The sequence below is a fragment of the Chaetodon auriga genome, chromosome 13, assembly GCF_051107435.1.
Source record: "Chaetodon auriga isolate fChaAug3 chromosome 13, fChaAug3.hap1, whole genome shotgun sequence".
NCBI lineage: Eukaryota > Metazoa > Chordata > Actinopteri > Chaetodontiformes > Chaetodontidae > Chaetodon > Chaetodon auriga.
In genome coordinates this window covers 15,975,065-15,995,106 of record NC_135086.1, presented here as the reverse complement: position 1 = coordinate 15,995,106, position 20,042 = coordinate 15,975,065, and the positions used below count along the sequence as shown (strand labels likewise).

General features: G+C 43.5%; 1 protein-coding gene across 4 annotated transcripts in view; it reads right to left on the bottom strand.

Moving 5' to 3' along the window:
* Nucleotides 1-20,042, bottom strand: part of myo16 (myosin XVI) — an 89,666-nt gene that overhangs the window by 32,348 nt on the left and 37,276 nt on the right. For all 4 annotated transcript variants that reach the window (XR_013077952.1, XR_013077951.1, XR_013077953.1 and 1 more), the window contains 14 exons: nt 18,876-18,951; nt 17,018-17,168; nt 16,764-16,914; nt 15,881-15,991; nt 13,712-13,777; nt 11,709-11,836; nt 9,331-9,436; nt 7,943-8,060; nt 7,183-7,330; nt 6,311-6,428; nt 4,514-4,631; nt 3,691-3,762; nt 3,364-3,505; nt 2,591-2,663 (listed from right to left, as the gene is read on the bottom strand). Coding sequence is in view for 1 of the 4 variants with exons in the window: in XM_076746704.1 (XP_076602819.1) it covers nt 2,591-2,663; nt 3,364-3,505; nt 3,691-3,762; nt 4,514-4,631; nt 6,311-6,428; nt 7,183-7,330; nt 7,943-8,060; nt 9,331-9,436; nt 11,709-11,836; nt 13,712-13,777; nt 15,881-15,991; nt 16,764-16,914; nt 17,018-17,168; nt 18,876-18,951 (1,578 nt within the window). In the remaining 3 variants the exon portion in view is untranslated. The remainder of the gene's footprint in view (nt 1-2,590; nt 2,664-3,363; nt 3,506-3,690; nt 3,763-4,513; nt 4,632-6,310; nt 6,429-7,182; nt 7,331-7,942; nt 8,061-9,330; nt 9,437-11,708; nt 11,837-13,711; nt 13,778-15,880; nt 15,992-16,763; nt 16,915-17,017; nt 17,169-18,875; nt 18,952-20,042) is intronic.

The window sequence follows — 20,042 nt, the reverse complement described above, 5'->3', positions numbered from 1 at the left end:
CATAAATGAACTCATTTAACACACCTGACCCTGAATACATGAGAGCTGTTTACAGGGATACCACATGCACGATACACACACTAATGCAAGGTCTTTTTTTCTATGCCAGTATAATATGGATGAAGTGTTCCTGCTGCGACATGTGAACTCTTCCTAACCCAGCAGCTGACCAATCACAGCACAGGGAGGAGTCAATTAAGAGTGTTTGTCTGGTGTGAGTGTATGAAGCACTGGATGGTAGACTCAAGTGTGACTTGTCACATTGGTGTAATGAGAAGGAACGTGGAATATGAAGTGGAACGGCAGACTGCAGCAGCAGGCCTGTTTAAACTTCTCCTGAACTCAAATGTGTCACAAAGCGGGACACAAAATAATTCTTACAGTGCTGTAGTCTAGGGCTGATTTGTCACGCTTGTACTTGAGTGAGGTGTCCCTCTTTTCAACTCAAGATCTGATGCATCTATCCCTTTTACTGTAACTTCATATTTTGCATCGAACATGAAAATAGAGGCCAGAGCGAGCAAGGCACGCAAGCAGTGTGATAAAACCATGAATCTTGTAGTTTGGGTGATAATGACTATATTGATATTGTATTCTGTGCTTAACTAAATCCCTGTGGCATATTCATCCAGTCACTGCAAGACTGACTGCTCATTTTTTCTTAAAAGTGTGAAAATCATCAATAAAGAGGTTTGATTTTTTTCTCTTTTGGGCGTCATTATGCGACTGTCGGTGTCACTGCCATGACCCAAATTTTCTCTCGTAGCCCGCTGATTGAAAAGTGCTGATGTATAGGTGTGTTGTTCTGTGGTGCAGGCAGCTGTGGTGCTGTTTTTCTTTCATCCTTGTTTGTCTACAAGCTAGTCTAGTACATTAAAGGCTTAGTCCCAGCAGGTGGTTGATTGAGTTAGCTCATTAGCAAAGTGCTGAGCAGGTACAACACACCCCTGACAAACACAGCTCTAATTAACGAGGACTAATGACCCTGATCACGCTGAGCGTGTGAAGCCTGCCTGTGTACGTGTCTGCACGTTGGTGTGTACATGTGTGTACAAACACGTCAGAGTGTGGGGGCTTGATTGTCACTGATGTACACGTTGTGTTTGTTAGTCCAGACTTGGCTTTGCGATTTGAAGAAACTGATATTAATATGCAGCTCAGCAGCAACAATGGAGAAGATGTCTGAGGGAAAGAGGCGGGCATTGCCGCTGCCTGTCAGAGATACAGCAGAGTCTTTTTTTTTTTTTTTTTTTGCTCTCTTGTTTTGTCAACCTCCTCCCCTCTCTTCCCTTCTGGCACTTGCTCTCTCCATGACCTTAAGAGGAAAGGTCATGCAATCCCTCGCTTCCACTTGGATTAGGGATCATCCAGAGGAGGAGTAAGGCCACTGACATCTTAGTGCCACACATGTACACGAAAACCCGTCACATACATGCACAACGTACAAACACACACCAGACTTAATAAAAGCGTGGGAGATTGGGAGTTCCATGGGGAGGGGACATAAGCCCTGAGTAACAGGAATAAGCACTTAGCCTCTTGAGCACCATGAATTACAACCTAAGACACCTCACACACACACAAACACACACAGACTGTGATATACACACTCGTCTGCCCGCTCCCTGCTGCTCTTACTATGAGGTAGTCTATTAACGGTGCATTCTTGATGAGCACATGACAGATTTACAGCCCATAACAGGTGAGCTGTTTAAAGCTGCACATGTTGTACTCCGTACACAGTGAATGTAATCTCACTCACACTGAAAACAGCCAAACAGCCAAGCAGACATGCTGATCAGTAACACATCTACAATAAGGGGGAAAAAGACTGCTGGAAAAAAAAACATTCTTCTTATTCTTTGTGAATCAAAAGAAATGCCCATATTTTAAAAAAATCTACTCTTGTATGTTAAAAGACGCCATTACTTTTCCTGTCCAGTCTAAATTCTATTACGACTTAACCTCTCTAGGAAGAAGAAGCTGTTGCTGTGCTATTTTCAGGCTTCCACTATTGTACGCTGATCGCTGGTACAGGAAGGATTTACTCATGTTTTTAGCCAGACTGCTGAACTAAACTTAACTGGAGGTTGAGCTTACTGAGTGACCAACTGACACAACTTTATTTTTATGTGAAATAATTTACGTAACTGCTACCGTCGCTGGTCATTTTATTCGATAATGTGAACAACGCAGCCTTGAGACAGATGTTAACATTTCTCCATGCAGAAACACACACACAAACAGACACACACTGGTTTGAAGCTGCCTATTACTCTGACATGTCACACACAGGCAGTCATTGTGTCAGCGAGCAGTTCATTTGAGGACAGCTGAAAATCACGCCACAGTCAGCCACAGACCTCACCTCATTCATTACAATTACAGACTAAAATGTCCGGCCTGAAATAGATAACAGTCCCAAATATTTCAACAATTTGATTAAGATCAAATGAATTGGGGAAAGGAAAGAGGAAAACGGATGTGTTCTTAATTTAAGTTTTTTTTTTTTTTTTTTGGGGGGGGGGGGGGGGAGGCTGGGGGGTGCTGGAATTGAATTAAAGTAAGCCTTGCGTAAGAGTTGTCCCACCTGCTCAAATCCATTCCTCTGAAATTCTTCAAAGCCAAAGATGTCCAAAATCCCAATTTCCAAAGCAGGATCACTGAAACACAAGAACAAATAGAGAACATATTTACTATATTTACAACACTACACCACTTTTACTCAAGGATCAGGATAGCGTCACTCTGACAAGAGTTATCATGTTTGTGTGTGTGTGTGTGTGTGTGTGTGTGTGTGTGTGCTTGTGTCACATACACACATCTGCAGGGTGTGTGCCACGAGTAGTGTTGTTGACAAATTTATTACAGACTGTGGTTGGTGAGTAAACAAGGCAAAGCACAAACACATTCCAGAAGATGGAACCCGGGTTATCTGGTTATCAGTGTGATAAGGCCTCACAACATCAACAACACCAAGGATCCTATGGCCTCCACCAAGGCCAGTGTGTGGTCTGTGAGACCTCCACATAAACCTTGGGTGTGCCCTCATCTCTACCCTGTTTGTCACTATTTTTCCATTTCAGTGTACAAGCCTATTTGTACATGTCCTGCAATGTAAACGATTCGAAGCCTCCACTCTAGACTATGTGTCATGTTAGAATATCAGTGTTGTCACTCCAGAGGCCCTGAAGGAGCGATGACAGATACACTACATTGGCAGTGTTTGTGATAACAGCTATCAACCGCTCGGGCTTCCAAAGAAATTTGTGTGGTGGTTTACACTGAAAAACCCGGAGGCATACATAAACCCACACACACACACACACACACACACACACACACACACACACACAGCTATACCCAATGCTGTCATCATGTCCCTGTAGGTAGTCGTTGCTGCTGTTGACCAGATAGCTGAAGAGGCGTCCATAGATGGCCTTCGCGAGCTGGTCTCTGTACTGCTCTGACATCTCCACTGTGTGGCGCCGAGTGATCACATCACCTGACACAAAGAAAAAAAAAAAAAGAACCAAATTTCCCTGAGGTTTTGTGTAAGTTGGTGCACCTTCTTAAAAGCTGTATTTCTAATTTGTCTAAATCAACTGATAAGCTGTGCAGCAGAGTTCTTCTGCTTGTGCGTGTGGACCATTTAGGACCAAGTGATGGTGAAGGCTCATGAGCGGATACCTTTGAAGTACTGAACATCAGAGGTGAGGGCAGTGCTTAAGTCATTGGAGCACACCTGCAACATTCCAGAAACTGTGCAGAGGAAAACAGAGAGAAACAGGCAGAATAAATGACAGTGACATGATGACAGGATGAAAAACATAACAGAATAACGGCATTAAACATTAACTGTGAGGATGTGAGCGCTGACAGCGTTCCAGGACCTGCTCTGATGATGATGATGATGATGACATCACGCTGCCAGCACAAACAAGATAAGCTCTCTGTTGCTCATTCCCACTCAAACCATTGGAGGAGCTCGCAGCAATTAGTCATCATCGGATTTCTGAGCAGAACCCACAAACAAGCAGCAGTAACAGGTGATGGCGACTCAGAATCCCTTTGCTGACATCACCGGCCATGACATCACATCTCCCTGACAACGCCTGGCTCTTTCCCGTTCAGGCCCTGATGTCATTTGTTTACCGTCTCGCTAAGGTCAGGGGTCACAGGAGCACATGGGGCGGTTGCATAATGAGGGAGCAAAACGGAGAAAGAGAGAAAACACCGACCCCAATAGTGGGGAAGTGTGTGTATAAAAGCGATCTCTCCTCACCATGGTTACGTTTTGGCAGAAAATGCGCCTCACCAAACAGGTGACTGTCTGGCCTTTAGCTAGCACTGGCAAGCTGCCAAGCAGAACTCCATGGGAGAGAGAGAGAGAGACAGGGAGAGGCGATGACGGCGGGGTAAACAAGATGAGTGGTTGTTTTGCACTCCTCCTCCTCCTCGCCCCATCCCACCTCCGCACATGTGATCGAGGTCATGTGATGAGGGCACTGACCTCTCTCCAGCAGCTGCAGGTCAGAAGGGAAGGCTGTATCGGCATCTGTCAATGCCGTAAAACGTAGGTCCCCAATATGGAGCACAGCAGAAAGCAGCATAAACACTGAGTCAACCTCCTAGCAGAGAGAGACAGAGAGAGAGAGAGACAGAGACAGAGAGAGAGAATATCAGATGTATATCAATCCCCTGCTCAAATAGTCCCCAACAATTACACTAGCTTCTTCTGTTTTAGTAACATTTGCTAGAAACTGCAGCATCCAGCTATTTTAGGAAATGATTTACTGTGTGACACACTGAGAGAGACGGACTTCCGCATTGTCGGTTTGTGAAATTTTGTGGAATTTCTTGACAATAAGATAAAAATCAAATAACCAGCCTATAACTGAATGTATTGCAAATGGCAAAAAAAAACCCAAAAATGCTTGTATACCATTTAGGAAACCCACTTTTCTCTTACACGTCAACGCTCCTTCCTTCATTCACACGCATCTCTTCCTCTGTCCTACCCTCCCTTCCTCTCTGCCCTTGAGTAGAGGACACTTAATGGAATACCCCCTTACCCACTGCTCTGAATCTCTGAGAGGGGGATGTTTGAGATTGAGGGTGTGCGCTCGTATGTGTGAATACGTCTGCGTGTGCACTCTCTGAAGGCAGGATATTGGAGCTGATATCTGGGAGATAAACACGAGCATTAGTCTCTGTCTGACACTCTATACACAGTTGGACCCCCCCCCCCCCGCCACCGACCCCCCACTTGCGAAGGAGAAGAAAAGAAGCGAGGGAGAGAAGGGAGTGTTAATGACGATTGACCTTTGGGTCTGGACTGGGAGTCATCCCCCGATTATCCTGATTATACTTAGACAGAGAGCAATGGGTGGTCTATCACTTCCACTCCTGCTCCCCCACTCCTCTTAGTGTCCCTTGGACTCTCTCTCTTCTGCACTGGACACTGGTCCCTTCTGATAATACCACTATCTTTTGCACTATTTTCCTGTGCCTTAGGCCTTGCCTGCATGTACTCACTGCTGCTGGATTAAAAGGTGAGATGGTGGTCACTCACTGCTGACAGATGCTGACTGGGAATCTAAGAATAGAATCCGATAATGGGCCGGGAACATGGCGGGTAGTGCTCAGGACAGACTGTACCACACACTGAAGCACACAATGTATATGCACGCGGTATGCGCATGTCAAAGTCCTCTCTTCTGAGTTTGGTCACACATTGAAAACACACTGAAACACACAATGAGTCCCAATTCAGGATCCAAGAAATCCACACATCTAGGTCGAACATGTCCTTACAGACTGATGATGCCTGTCTCTTTACAAATGTATCTTGCAGCTTAATTGGGAGGACACACTGCTGTGTCCTTTGCAGCCTTCAGTAAGCCACAATCCATTATGCAAAGGTGAAATGTTTAATGGAGCATGGGCAATCCTCGACAAATGGTGAAGTCGAAGAAGAAAGACATGAAATGAAGAAATTTACTGGATGTGATCGTGTTGTTATTTACCAGATAATACTGGGACAGCATTCTGGTGGCATAATTTGAAACATTTTGTTCTCTGTAAGGACAAGGTGATGGTTCAACCAAGGACCCATTTTTTGGGGCAGTATCCTGTAGAAGATCCAGTTCCTGGACTCTTACACAATTAAAGTCTCTGGCTGGCAAAAAAAATCCCATCAGTGATCACATAAGTGGCTATTTGAGGGTCTGTGACATCAACACTTTAAATATCCCCTGCTATCAATAGTCTTTGAATAAACAGGCCCGACAGAAGCGCCCATCAATACCTGCTTGTTGAAGCCCAGCGCTCGCAGGGCCTGTTTGACTGCTGTAAGGCGTTCCCTGCTCTGTGTAGAGGCTGTAGCTACTGGAGGGTTCTCCCCTGGAAGGCATCCACTAAGATACCTGGAGTAAGGACAGAAAGATGAAGCAATGTGGATCAGAATTTTGGACAACCATAAAAACATCAACATTAGAGGACAAGGTGAGTCCTGTGATCAGTGCATATCGACAGGTGCACTGGTTCCAAAACATGCACCCATGGGCTCAGCAGGAATTTATGTGCATATCTTTGGGTGAGAGTGACTTAGAAGCTAAAGATTTTCGAGGTAGTTCTGTGTTGATTTGCATACAGTCCCTGTCACATCATGGAGAGAGCCGTGTTTGGGACGGAGAGGAGCGGGCAAACAGGGTATTAAATCTGCAGAACTGGATCACGCACACCCACCAGAGGCACACACAAGCACAATGGGTTGGTGTGACGCCAGAAGGGCTAGCGTGCTTCTCAAGCTCCAAAACAGACCGATTCAGGTCAGCGGTTATCACAGTGGTGGCCTGCAGTGGCTAACAGCAGAGTTACTCACAATCACACTGTCACATTACAAGAAAGAACATGCATGAGCACAGAGGTTCAACTCAGAGAGGCATGTTCAGATAAATGTGCTCATGAGCACACAGACACACTTAAGGTTGTGCTGAAAGTTCATACAAACACTTATTGTCAGTGCTGAACTGAACTGTGTATTGCAAGCTCTGCACCTTTTTAGCAGCATGTATGTCATAACAGCAAGATAGCGTCCATAATCTACTTTCACTATTGATTTTATGAACTATCAATATACATGTGGTAGCGTACATACAGCTGCTGACAGCCACGTACCTATGAGCCAGGACATTGTTGAGGTAAAGTGCGCTGTTCTCCTCAGGCGACAGGCCTTCAGCCATCAGATAGAAGATGCTGAAGCTGTGTTGGTGAGGACGAAGGTGGACCAGGCGAGACTTCTCCAGCATGTAGGTGTACACACGGGCTTAAACATCAGATTTTTATACTTCAATAACGGGTGTGTAAATTACATTTCAACAGTGCTGATGATAGCAAAAAAAAAAGTGAAAATTCAATCTGTGGCCAGTATTCAATGGCCAGCGCTCAGTGATCAAATTAACTGGGGTAAAATAAGGTGAGCGTGGCTGAACAAACAGAGAGCAAACAGAAACAACATTAACAGGCTTTGACTGCCCCCTGCTGGTGTTTCAAGACTGTGCCCCTGATCCCATAGAAAAAGCTCATTTATACAAGAACTCAATAGAGTTCTATAAATGTATGTATATGTGTGTATGTGTGTGTGTACATAGGTGTGTGTGTGTGTATACATAGATACACACACACGCATGCACACACACATTCATACATATATTCACACAGACATATATATATTCTTGTATGGTTTCTGTGTTATTATCATAAACTGAATGCTCAAATCTTAGGACTTCTTTTTTCAGGAATATTATTTCAGAATAGAGACTTTTTATTGAGACTTAAGTTGAATAAAGACAGCACTTTAAGAAAATGAAAGTAAAGCTTACCAACTAACAATCATTTCTCACTGATAGACAGAAACATAGACAGAAAAGGAAGTTACCTCTAAGAAGTGTCCTCCTCTTGTCACAGTACTGGATGGTCAACAGCTTGATGAAGCGGGTTGAGTTGTTGTTCCTCAGAGTCTTTGCATGACCGAAGGCCTCCAGAATGCAGTTAACCTGCGTATGTGATTGATCCAAAGGTTTAAGAGGTTTTATGATTTGTTCCCAGTGATTTGGCATATCCTTCAGAACGGCTTTCACAGCAGAGTATAATACACCTTTTCTCTCCATAATAATAATAAAATCAACTTACACAGGCTTCACACAGTAAGTGTTCTGCTCCCATTCCATTTTCTACCACTAGATGTCAATATGCATCCATTATATGGATACTCAACATTTTTCGTGTCCCGCGATGATCAGAGAGCGAGCTGACCCAGTTATCGACTACATAACGATGACTTCATGATTTCAGAACACACTCCTGGGCTACACGAGGCTTGATCACCCCACTGACAGACTGAGTGCAGAGCATGTGAGTCGTGTTTAACACCATGAACATGTCGTAATCTGAACTACACAACAGGGAATACAACAAGAAGCAGTATGTGCTGACCTAAATGACACATTTTTCTCTCTCTATTTTTTCATACAGTCCACAATACAAGGGAGGATACTACATTTATTTTTAATCAACATTTGTCCATGAATGTTTCTATTCAAATTTCCTTATTATCTATCACTGATACCTCTCATGATTTACTGGGAAATGTGGCACGCAGGGGATGTGGGTATATGTTGTTCTATTGTACTCCACTCTCGATCCTCCCTCATTAGGCTGTAAAGTATAAGAAAATGGACTGCCCTTAAGAATAACAGCCAAACAATTTCCTCTTCTGCAAATGGTTCTGTCCTAAAGACAGTGTCATATGAGATACAGCCACCTTAATGGCAGTTTTGATTACACACTCAAACAGCGGTGTCTGAATGCTCGAATGATCTCTTTGGCAAATGAGCAACTATCAAGCAAACATCTATCCAAACATCTATTCTCTCAACCATCACAGCAACAGAAGAACGATGAACAATGCCTCTCTACACTGCGTGCTACCTGATTTTTGATGGCAGAGATGACACGGGTGAAGGAACAGTAAGACATAAGCACGGGGAGAAAGGATGTAAGATTCAGTATTTGGCTCGCTTTGAAGAACACACAAATATTCATGAGTGACTCGATGAAGACTGGCTGTGTAGAGCATGGGAACTGACATGAAACACAGCACAACAACACATGTGTTTTGCTTTTTTTTTTTTCTTTTTGCAAACTGAAAGTGAAGAAATCAGGCCATGAGAGCTACAAAGCATTCAAGACATTCCCAGGACATGACATTCCTCCTTAACAATATAAGCCCAAGGACACCCCCAGCCAATGACTGCCCAGACTTACGTGTTTCATTCTGAGCTCCAGTGCGAAGCCTTTGGGGCTGGAACGTGCTGTCAGGTGTCTCACTATGTGCTTACAAGCCTCCGATTTCCCAGAACCACTTTCACCACTGGAGAGAGAGAAAATGCAGGTTTAATGTCAGTCATGCCTTAGGTGATGTTATTACTGTTTTACATGTTGTAATTGTCTCTAATGTTCCATGTCTTAAAGGACAAGTTCACAAGTTTTCAAGTCTGTTTTGAAACATCAGCTCATATGAACAGTGAGACAGGTTTTACTTGCTTTGATCACTCCGCGTATTCACACTGGCCCTTCAGAGATCCCAATGCGCTTCCACAGAGAGGGAAACTCATACAGAGAGGGAAACTCATACTGAAGTCTGGAACTTTTGGCAGATTTTGTCTCACTCAAAGTTGATTATAGAGAACAAAATCTGTTCGCAATATCCATACGGGCAATTGGCAATTGTTTTTTACGACAGACTTGAAACATTTTGAACCTATCCTTTAATGCTGGAGTGTCTTATATTGCTGAGATGTAGTCACACATTTTCCACTGTGATCAACAACAAAGATGTGCTGTAGTTTCTGCGTTATTATCCCCTCCAGGCCATGTGTTTGACTGTACATGTATCTGTCTGCAGCTAATCTGGCATAGGACTGGACCCAGCAGCCTAATATCATCTGTGTATATTTATGATCGTATACTCAAGGACCTCTCATGGTTGCAGTGATTCACAATTTGAAAAACCTATCTTATTTTATTGTGTGCTCTGTTTTATGGTGCCATTGACTCCTCTTAACTGGCCAGTAGGGGCCACAAGTGATCAACAACTGCTTCAGTTTGCCCCCTGACACCACCTGCTGGAGACCTGCAATCTGTTGAGTGCACTCTTCTAGTTACATATGATATCAACAGAGGACACAATAACCTTGCATTATGCTGATATCCAAAGAGGGTTGAATCATGGTTATCCTCCTTGGGTAACCTTGATCTGGATGAATCTTCACAGACATTATGCAGAAAATACTCTATATAACCTAAGTAATAGATATCACTTGGTACACACTTATTGAATTTTTTTATTACATTTCTGTTACCGTAATTGCTTTAGCATTTTTTTACATAATCATCCATGTTTTAAATTGTCTTTAAACATGCTTTCTCTACAAGAAATTAGTAGATGCATGCAAATATAATTAATTAAAAAATTAAAAATGTAATTGATGAAAAAGCTAAACATAACAGTTCAAAAATCAAGCATCTGCGTGTGTGTCTCACTTCTCGGTACGTGTCTAAGAAGAATGTGTGTTATGCATTTGTCGTCAGGGTGTTTCCCACATCTGTCACCACAGTTACACGCCTCCGCCCACCTGACATCACCCCTTCAGGGAACCCCTCCCACTCAATTCACAATCTATTCCCTCTTCCTAACACAAAAACCGTTGCTCCATCGACCAACACGTTCCACACACTGTTAAAACTTATCTGGCACTGGAGGCCTTTTTTTAATTTGGAGTTTAGTGGATATTAAATTCGACATAAGGTACCTCTACAGTACATGCTCTGACACTCACCAACATGCAGAGAGTTGAGACCAGCATAGTAACACCAAGCAGATGGCTTGAGAAGGTCAGAAGCCCTTACTAATGACCGCAGTGTGCTGTGGTGTGCTGTTTGTCTGTGTCTATGTGTGTTGCTATATTTCCTCCTAATGGCCCTGCTGAGTGTGAAGTCCAAAGGCCTTTCCACTGTCTTTTCATTTACCAGTTTTTATTAGATTTCAAGGGCATTTTGTTAGAGCACTGGCCTCGGGGGATCATGGCCGCTGATTGCCTGTAAACGTGTAGTCGTGTGTGTGCGTGCTTTTGTGCGTGTGTGAGCAAAACAGGGAGCTTGAACGAGGGAGCAACAAGAAAAATGAAGGAAAAAAGACAGAATGTATGTACGTGACAGCATACAGTACAATGTCCTTGCATGTGAGTGTGTTTGTGTGCATGTGAGTGAGATGGATAGGCTGTGGCCAGGGCACATTAACTCTCTGCCAGATTGGTTACAACTCAGCAGGACTGTCACTGGAGAGCCGGGGCTGGATTTAACTGCAATCAGGGAGCTGCCTCCATCCAGCCGACGACAAAGAGCAGCAAACTTTCAAGCTCTGTGTGAATACCTTGGAGCTCTGTACCTCAACTCAGGCTGAGAGCTATTCGTCTCTCAAGGAGTGTTCACAAGGTGTGTGGCAGAGAGGTGTGGACAAACCAGGTGACCTTCACCATTACTTCCACCATTCCACTATGATTTACCTCTTGGCGTTTTCGTCTCATCATCTCAAGGCACAGAGTTCAGTGTTTGTGAGAGTGTTTCGAAGGGGGAGGGTGTACCTCAAGATGAAACACTGTGGGCGCTTCTCCTGCAGCATCATGTGGTAAGCTCTTTCTGCTGAAGAGAAGATGTGAGGTGGCAGAGACGAGCACAGGCGGCCTGTGGAGCTCAGATACAGCTGACTCACCTGAGAGAAAAATAGATTGAGATGGTCACGACACTGGATCACAACCTTATGTAACGTGGAGACACACACACACACACACACACACACACACACACACACAGGCTGAGTAAAACAGAGGATAATGTTTCAGCATAACAGTGAAACCGTGCTGGGCATCACTTTCTGTACCTGTGTGAGTTTGTCTGTCTCCACCTCACTAAGAGAGTGTGGTTTACCACTCAGCCCAACCATGTAATCCAACCCAACGGGGCTAACATATCAATTAGGTGTTGAATGAAAACACTCATCGATTGAAACACACGTGCTAAAGCTGACACTCATTCTGACTCAAGTTTACTTTAAAATAACAACCCATTAGCAAGCAAAAGCACAAGATATCAATTCCAGGCCATGTTACTGCCACTTATTATATAGTGGCAAATTGTACCACAGAAATGTGAAACCTACACATGGAGCTAAAAAGTGTTAATGAAGTCTGGTTAGCTGTCTAGTTTTGAAATATCAAGTTTGTTTAGTGAGACACTCTGTACTTCTTTTGAAAAGTCAAATCACTACTGGGGACCCATATTTCAAAATATCCATTAAAACTCATCCATTAAAAGCCTGAAAATGTTGACAAGCTTTCAGCCCAGACCTCAAATCAGTGCTTTCTGACCAACTGAGGTGTTTGGAGAATGTTACTCTGTCAAAGTTCAGATATTTGCTCTTTATATTTCTAAGGAGATTCTCATCTAGACGTGTTTATGTCTCAGATTGATAAAAAATCTTAGTTAAAAAGCTCAGTAGTAGTCGTAGTAGCTGCACAATTTATGCCTTAGGAGGAATAAAAAATCAATTTTGAATGGTCACAGTTCCAGCTTTGTTAAAAACATACCAATGTATCAGACAGTGAACCCTCAACTGTCTATCATACTGAAGCCCTATCTGTAACCTGTCCAGCAGATGTGTGCCAGTGCTGTATTTGTGGTTTTGGAAAAGGGAGAGAGGATGGGCTGCGGCCCACCAGGCCAGTGGGGGTGACAGACGGCCAGCAGATCACACATGTTGTGACATATGTCCTTCACACACGGGCTCCTCCCTGATCCTCCACACACTCTCTCAGTTGGCCATGGATGCCTGGAGTGATTCCAAACACAGGCAGGAATGGCACAGCCAGAGGGGGCTTGGCTTCATTCTGTCATGGCAGGAGAAGATGTCTCCTCCTCCATCCAACCCCTCCTGGGTACACATGGGCAAGCACTAAGCTGGAATTAGTTCAGCTATTTCAAAATTAGTTATCCACTATTTTAAAATGAGGTGGCACACAAACAGACACACACACCTGTTAGTCATTCACTGAGTCATTCTCCTCTTGCTATGCTGCTTTTCACCAATACAGACAGTGCATTTTAAATTAATTCTTAGTGGAGTGTGCATGTGTACCCAAACGATTGAAGACTTGGATTAAGGTTGGGGTAAGGTTAGGTTTAGAGTAAGGCAAGCAGTGATAACGGCTAGTCTCCAGGAAATTAATGTAAGTCTATGTAATGACCCCAAAAGTGATGGCATGGCAAGGTGTGTGTGCAAGTGAGCTAAACAAGATCCCTCTCTTCCCTAACTGATGCAGAGTCAGCCTTGTGCTGTGTATCACTGACAGGAAGACTGCATTATTTATCAACCACAAGGTCCATTTCATCTGTTCATGTCCTGCTTACTATGCAGCAAACATGCCTTCTTTTTATTCATATTTTACACGTGAAATGCATAGCCTATCAAATGTAAAGTTATACCTTTTGTGCATGGATTATAGTACATGGATCTGCAAATTAAAGAGAGCTCAGCATAGCATGTTCTGTAAGCTCTTGTGATATAGAGGTCATTTACATGCATGCTTACCAAAGTGGAGTAGATGGGCAGCTCTTTGTTTGGATTGACCAGCAGAAGGATGTGTCCGATGTAAGTCTACAAAGGAGAAGAAAAAAAAAACCAAAACAACACCTGACTGATTCTCGGCTGAGGACAAGAAGTGAAACCAATCATGTAAAACATTTATCTTTTGAATGTGAAGTTGCACAGCTCTGCTTCAAGTGACACACGAGCAGGGTGAAGCTGGGTTATAATTACTTATGACTGCCTAAAGCTAAAGAAAACAAACAAAAAGTGCTGTCCCGCTCTTTTCTTAACATCAGTATTCATGGCGGTGACAATCTCCATTGCCATAAGATTATGGTAATCTCATGGCAGAGAAAGGTCAGGAAGGGGCCGTCAATGATAACCTCAGTAATGACCTTTCTCCAATAAAAACAAATCTGCCTTCCTACACAGAGTGCGCACACACGCCCAAGGCTGTTTAGATAAAAATAACAACTTCCAATTTCTGACCCTCTCCACTAAGCTGCGAACCCTCTGTTTCTCACAAAGAGTCCCAGAAAGCCGGCGCTCTGTCCCCTGGGAGAGTGCAGACGTTGCTAACGTTCTGTAACATGCTGCTCTGTCCTTGGACCCTGGCTCAAGGTTAGTGGCTTGAACAAATTGCCACTGCTTGCGGACACAGAGGAAAATGACACACGTCAAGTTCTGTGCTTTTAAGTAAAACTTGTCTGAGAACAGTACAGACTTTCTGACTAACGGTGGTTTAATCTCGTGACATGCTTGTCAATAATCCGGCCTTCATCGGCGTCTTCTGTTGTATCCTTCCTCAGTTCCTCCTCCTTCTATCCTGGCAGAAGGCAGCAGACCACTCATCAAAGCCCCATCTCTGACCACCCTGCTGGGAACATATGGAGCATTCGCTGCCTTTGTCCTTCCCCTATTTCTGTCCTTCACTGCATCTCTGCTTTGTTAAACTCTTTCTTGAAATGTCCTCTGTTATATACATAAGGTCACGTACAGTAGCCTGTAGAATGTGAAGAAGGGTAGAAATGCAAATAAATTAATTTTGCTAACATGAGGAGTGTGAGCTGTTTTTGGTCTTTTAGAGACAATGGATACTATGTTAAAGCTATTATTTGCTTATTTCTTTAAGAATATCTGTTACAAACAGAATGGAGTGTGACTGCACCATGTGCGCCTCCATGACTGAGGAGTTACACACAATCTGATCAGGCGTGCTCCGATGTCCCCATGATAGCTGCTCTTTGTCCACTAACTGTCCTTTCTTTTCACCACGTCTTCTTCCAAATGGAATGTACCTCAAATCCAGCCCTCATTATTCTGACTTCCAATAATTTCTCTCTTCTTCATCCACCAATCTACAGCCTTTTATTGTCATCCCCTTATCTGTGTCCCCCTGCTGTGGCTAACCCTACTGTCTGTCGCCCATCTGGGTTAATAATACACTATTACTGCCTCTTCACAGAGAAGAGGGTGCACAGGATAGCTCCACATTGATCTGGTTCCAGTCTTTATAGAGCTCAGTCCCTGTGGAAAAGTATAGGCCAGACTACAGTTTTAAAGGAAAGGAGCAAATACCAGGAATATAAAATGGACCAATTGTTGGAGATGAAGGCATTTTACTCCTGATTATAGCTAAAGATTTATTTTCCTATTGATCTAAATGGTATTGATTTTGCAATTGCCACCAGAGTAAGTATGTGGGTGCGTGTGTGCATGATGTATTAAACTTAGATACTATACTTAAGAGGCCGAAACAGAGAGTGGGAAGGGATTGAGCTCATGAACACAACCTGGTGTAGAGACCACTGAGACTAATAAAGACTTAGCTATGCTCAGAAAAGAACTATTCACCAATTATACAGTAAATATTATCTGCACAATAGTATTCAGGAGAGGAGGTGCAATTCATACTTGAGAAACACTACACGTACGTACACATGCTGGAGGGAAACACACTGCTGTGCTCATATGTGTAAAACATCACAATCTGAAATTCCCAGACCGTAAACAGCCCAGCACTCCACTACAAATAAACAACCATAGTGGCCCAGTTATGCTCGAGAGAGAACGTGTGTTTGCATTTCTCTGTGTTGTGTGTGTGCTTTAGGGTCTAATGCATGTTTAATGTTGAATGGGATTCCTTGTTTAGTGGCACAGGGACAGTCTTACGTAGATTTGGTCGTTGCCAAAGCGCTTCTGCATCTCGTAGAGCAGGCTGCTATTGGTCAGCTCACTGAGGGATGCCAGGTCGTCATTGGGAGCTGGAGGCATCAGTTTGACCTGAGAAAAATGTAAGGCGAGACTTAAAATTAAAATGCAGGCACTAAGATCTGCGGCTATCTATGATAAATCTAAAGTCTGGGACAGCAGTGCAAAGTTATTCAGATATTGCAAGGGATTTTATTCCTATCAAACTCTTCACCAATTGATTTCTTCCATTAGCCTACCCTCCATTTGAGACAGGGAAATTACACTGGAAAATTAATTGGAGGATCTGCAATGCTCTTGAGTCTCTAATGCACATTATTACAGAGATTTACAGCACATATTGCTAAAAAAGTGCTGCATATACCTGATGACTTCTCAATCATCGCTGCTGAATTACAAAATTATGCCTCCAATTTGAACAGTGTTCATGTTTTGATTTCTTTTGTAATATTCTCTGCCTCTCTGCCTGTTGAGGAACTGCTATGAAAGCCTTTAGGCTAATGAAACCCATTCCAAAGTAATTACACAGTGTGTGATGCTCAAGGTAAAAACAAGGACAAGTGAGGCTGATGATGATGAAGCAGACGTGATATGCGAGGCCCGCTCTCCCACTTGCACAAAATGTTTAAATAACCATCTGATAGCCTGAAACACAGGATGGGCTAATCAGTAGAATAATTTCATCTGAAACTCACTGAGTCATGTTTAATCTGAAATAGACAAAGTTAGTTAGTGTTTCTGCAAGGCAAAGTTCCAAACCGACTATATGAAATCTCTTATCTGCTATGTTCATACTGTTTTACTGTGATTCCTGTTGTGCAGGAGCTGTAAGAAGACAAGGTACCTGCTCCAGTTTGCTGGTTCCAGAGCTAAAGGGGCCATCTAGGCCATTGTCCTGGGAGGGCTGTCGGCTCAGAGCTCCACCTGCCTCTCTGAACATGGCACACTTCTCCAGCAGACTGTCCCGCTTAGAGATAGGCAGACCCAGGGGGTTCCTGAGCAATAGGTGGATAGTCAGTGAGTTGGAAAAGTCACCGCAGATAGCAGGACAAGAAGCAGCATAAGACAACAATCGTGTTTATGAAAGTGTTAACCTACAAGTTCTTGACAGGAGTGTTGAGGTCGTGTGAGCCGCCATCGTAGCGTTGGTCAGTGGAGGGTAGAGGAGCACAGGGGTCCGACAGTCTCTGCAGCCAGCTCTCCTCTGCATTCAGCAGCATATCAACGATGGGTTGTGATGCACCAATGTCTGTTGACGAGACACACAAAACAGGCTAATCAGCACACAGAGACAAGTTGATTTTGATATAGATGAAAACTTATGATTTGTAAAATGGATTTTCTCACCATTCTGCAGCACTGGTGAAAAGACTCTGAGAGTGCGGTGATATCTTTAGCTAAAGACCATAATACTCTGTGCTCTTAAACAACCAGGTACACCTTTGTGTTCTCTTGTCTTTCACCATGCCAACCCTCCTTCGTAATCCATGTGGATGAGCGTGCACTGGTGCAGAATGTAAACCCCACTGTGAATCAATCCAATTGTTCTTAAGAGGGAGGGGGAGTTAAGATCCCCCCTGTCTGTAATGAGGTCTAACAGGGCACAAGGGATGGGGATGGCTTCATCCTGTCTTTTTATTTCTGTGTGAGTGACAACCCCCCTACACTCCCATCTCTTGCTCTGGCTGTCTCTCGTCATGTGGCTGCTGAGGGAGGGGTGTGGGGCTCCAAGTGAAAAAGAGGGGGATTGTCTCAGTCTCTAAGGGTTCGCCTCACATCTTTTCTAAGCCTACATGCTAGAAGGGGCTATTGATTAAGGCTGGAGTGAGGCAGTCAGAGGTGTGATGAAGCCATGGGGGTAAATGGTTTGAGGCAACTATGATAGTCTATCTCACAATGGAGAGGTAAGGGGCCCAAAGCCCCTCTATGTGACACACTTCATCACGATTACACACGAGACGCTTACATGTATAATGACTTCACATTTATCAGCTGCCTGGTTCAATGGGTGGTTTTATAATGGATCAGTTCAGTTTTGAGATGCAGGGAGTTCTTTCCCTGCAGTGTGTGTGTGTGTGTGTGTGTGTGTGTCAGGGGGGATTTGCAAGACTGATCAGGATCATCAGCAAATAATGGCTTTCAACTCTAACATTAATATCATCAAAACTAATATAAATATGTAAATTTAAGTATTACACCAACAGAGAGACGGAGCACTTCACAGAGCAGCTGAGAAAAGATCTCCTAGTACTGATCAACAGAATAGCATGCAACCGACCAATGTCAGACCTGACATGATCTTTGAGGTCCATAAAAGTTTTGCTTAAGATCACATTTATGTACTTGGCAGACAGGCCTGGTTAACAATTGACAAGAGGTCTGTTTGAGTATGAGAGCGTTGGAGCATGAACAGAAATGAGTGTGCACGGCCCCACCCTCGGTTTTCCGTCACCCCTCTTTGTAATAATACGGTAAGAACAAAACATTGCTCTGTAGCACCACTATTAAGACCTCCTCTGCTGATCGCATATGCTTCCGTGAAAAAACAATACATGTCCCTGGATAATGATATGACACCTTCATTCCCATTAGCAAATTAATCACAGCAGTCCCTTATGATTACAGCTGACGTCCTAATGTAATCAGTGCATGTGTGTGAGTGTGCAGCATGCATGAGTCAGGTGTTAATGTTTTCTTTCATTAATTCATTCATCTTTGACTCAGATGTACACAGATTATAACAAGGCCTCATTCACCGTGTGCTCTGTTTGTGAGTGTGACCCTGTGCTTTATACGATAACGGTGACGATCAGGCTCAGCTGAATAACTCAAAACTCATTCCTCCGCTTCTTTGCTTCATTATCTCTTGTTTGCTTAACACTTCACCCATTTTCAGCAGCAGAATTTCTGCGTGTACGCAAATGTGGATATTTGTGTGAATACTTAAATGTGTTACCTGAGGGCTTGTCTTGGTTGCAGTTCAACAGAGTGGGGTTGGCTCCATGCCTCAGGAGCTGGCTAACGATGCTTGTCTGCAGGAGATGGGAGAAACACCCACATCCATTTTCATTAGATCCTGGAAAAATTCAAACATTTCTGGGGCACCGTTAACTGCATCTTCTCTCAAACCATCAGTGCAACACTTTCACAGCACATTTCTAATGTTTTTTGAAGATCCTCCTTGAGGTCATAGGAGACATGGTGGTTATTCCCCCAGTCATTACTACAGTGCAGATGTAGATATGTAAATGTAGGATTCACTGTGACAGAGATCTAGAATTTAAACACTGAGCATAAGACATATAGAGTGTATGTCACACGTCAGGCCTGTACATGTGTGACCCGACTGAAGAGATCCTTTAATAATGAGCCTATCATCCATCAAATGTCACAATGGAAGAACCCCACAGTCGTCTACTGTCATTGCTGCACACGGTGACGTGTGATGGCTGTCACCTCTGTCCTCTATTCTGTCTGGGTTTTTCTTTGAGACTAAGCTCACAGAGATAACAAGTGTCTGCGATGTGACTCAATTTAGTGATAACAGACAAGGATCGTCTTCATCATTTCGTGGTACTGTAGGAAAGATGGCATGACCCAGAAACTGTCTCAGCAGCCCAATAAGTATAAAAGCAGCGTTTCAAATGAAAATGAGTGTGGCTGCTGATGAAATACATCTACTCAACCAGACTAAATTTTAGGAAAACATTCTAGGAAAACTAAAACTACCACCTCGCGGTTGTATGCCTCCACCAACCAGTCAATTTGCAGTTTACATCCATGTCTGTTTTGGTGAAATGGAAGTTATCAGGATACTGACATATGATTTCAGTGAATAATAAGTACAGAGGACTGATAGAAAGCCTCATCACACGGTGCAACAACAATCACCTGAAGCTCAATATCAGCAAATTCAATGATCTTGTGGTGGACTACAATGCTTCAAATATGGATGTTCCTGCAAAAAAGTTACAGATAAATGCTTCATACACATCTTCAACCCAGCAGCACAGAAGATCTGTACAATCAGCACAGTCTCAACATCAGTGTCACCAATTCGGTATCTGTCCAAATGTGAAATGTGTTCACAACCTGCCCTTCTGTTCCTGAGCAATGGACATGA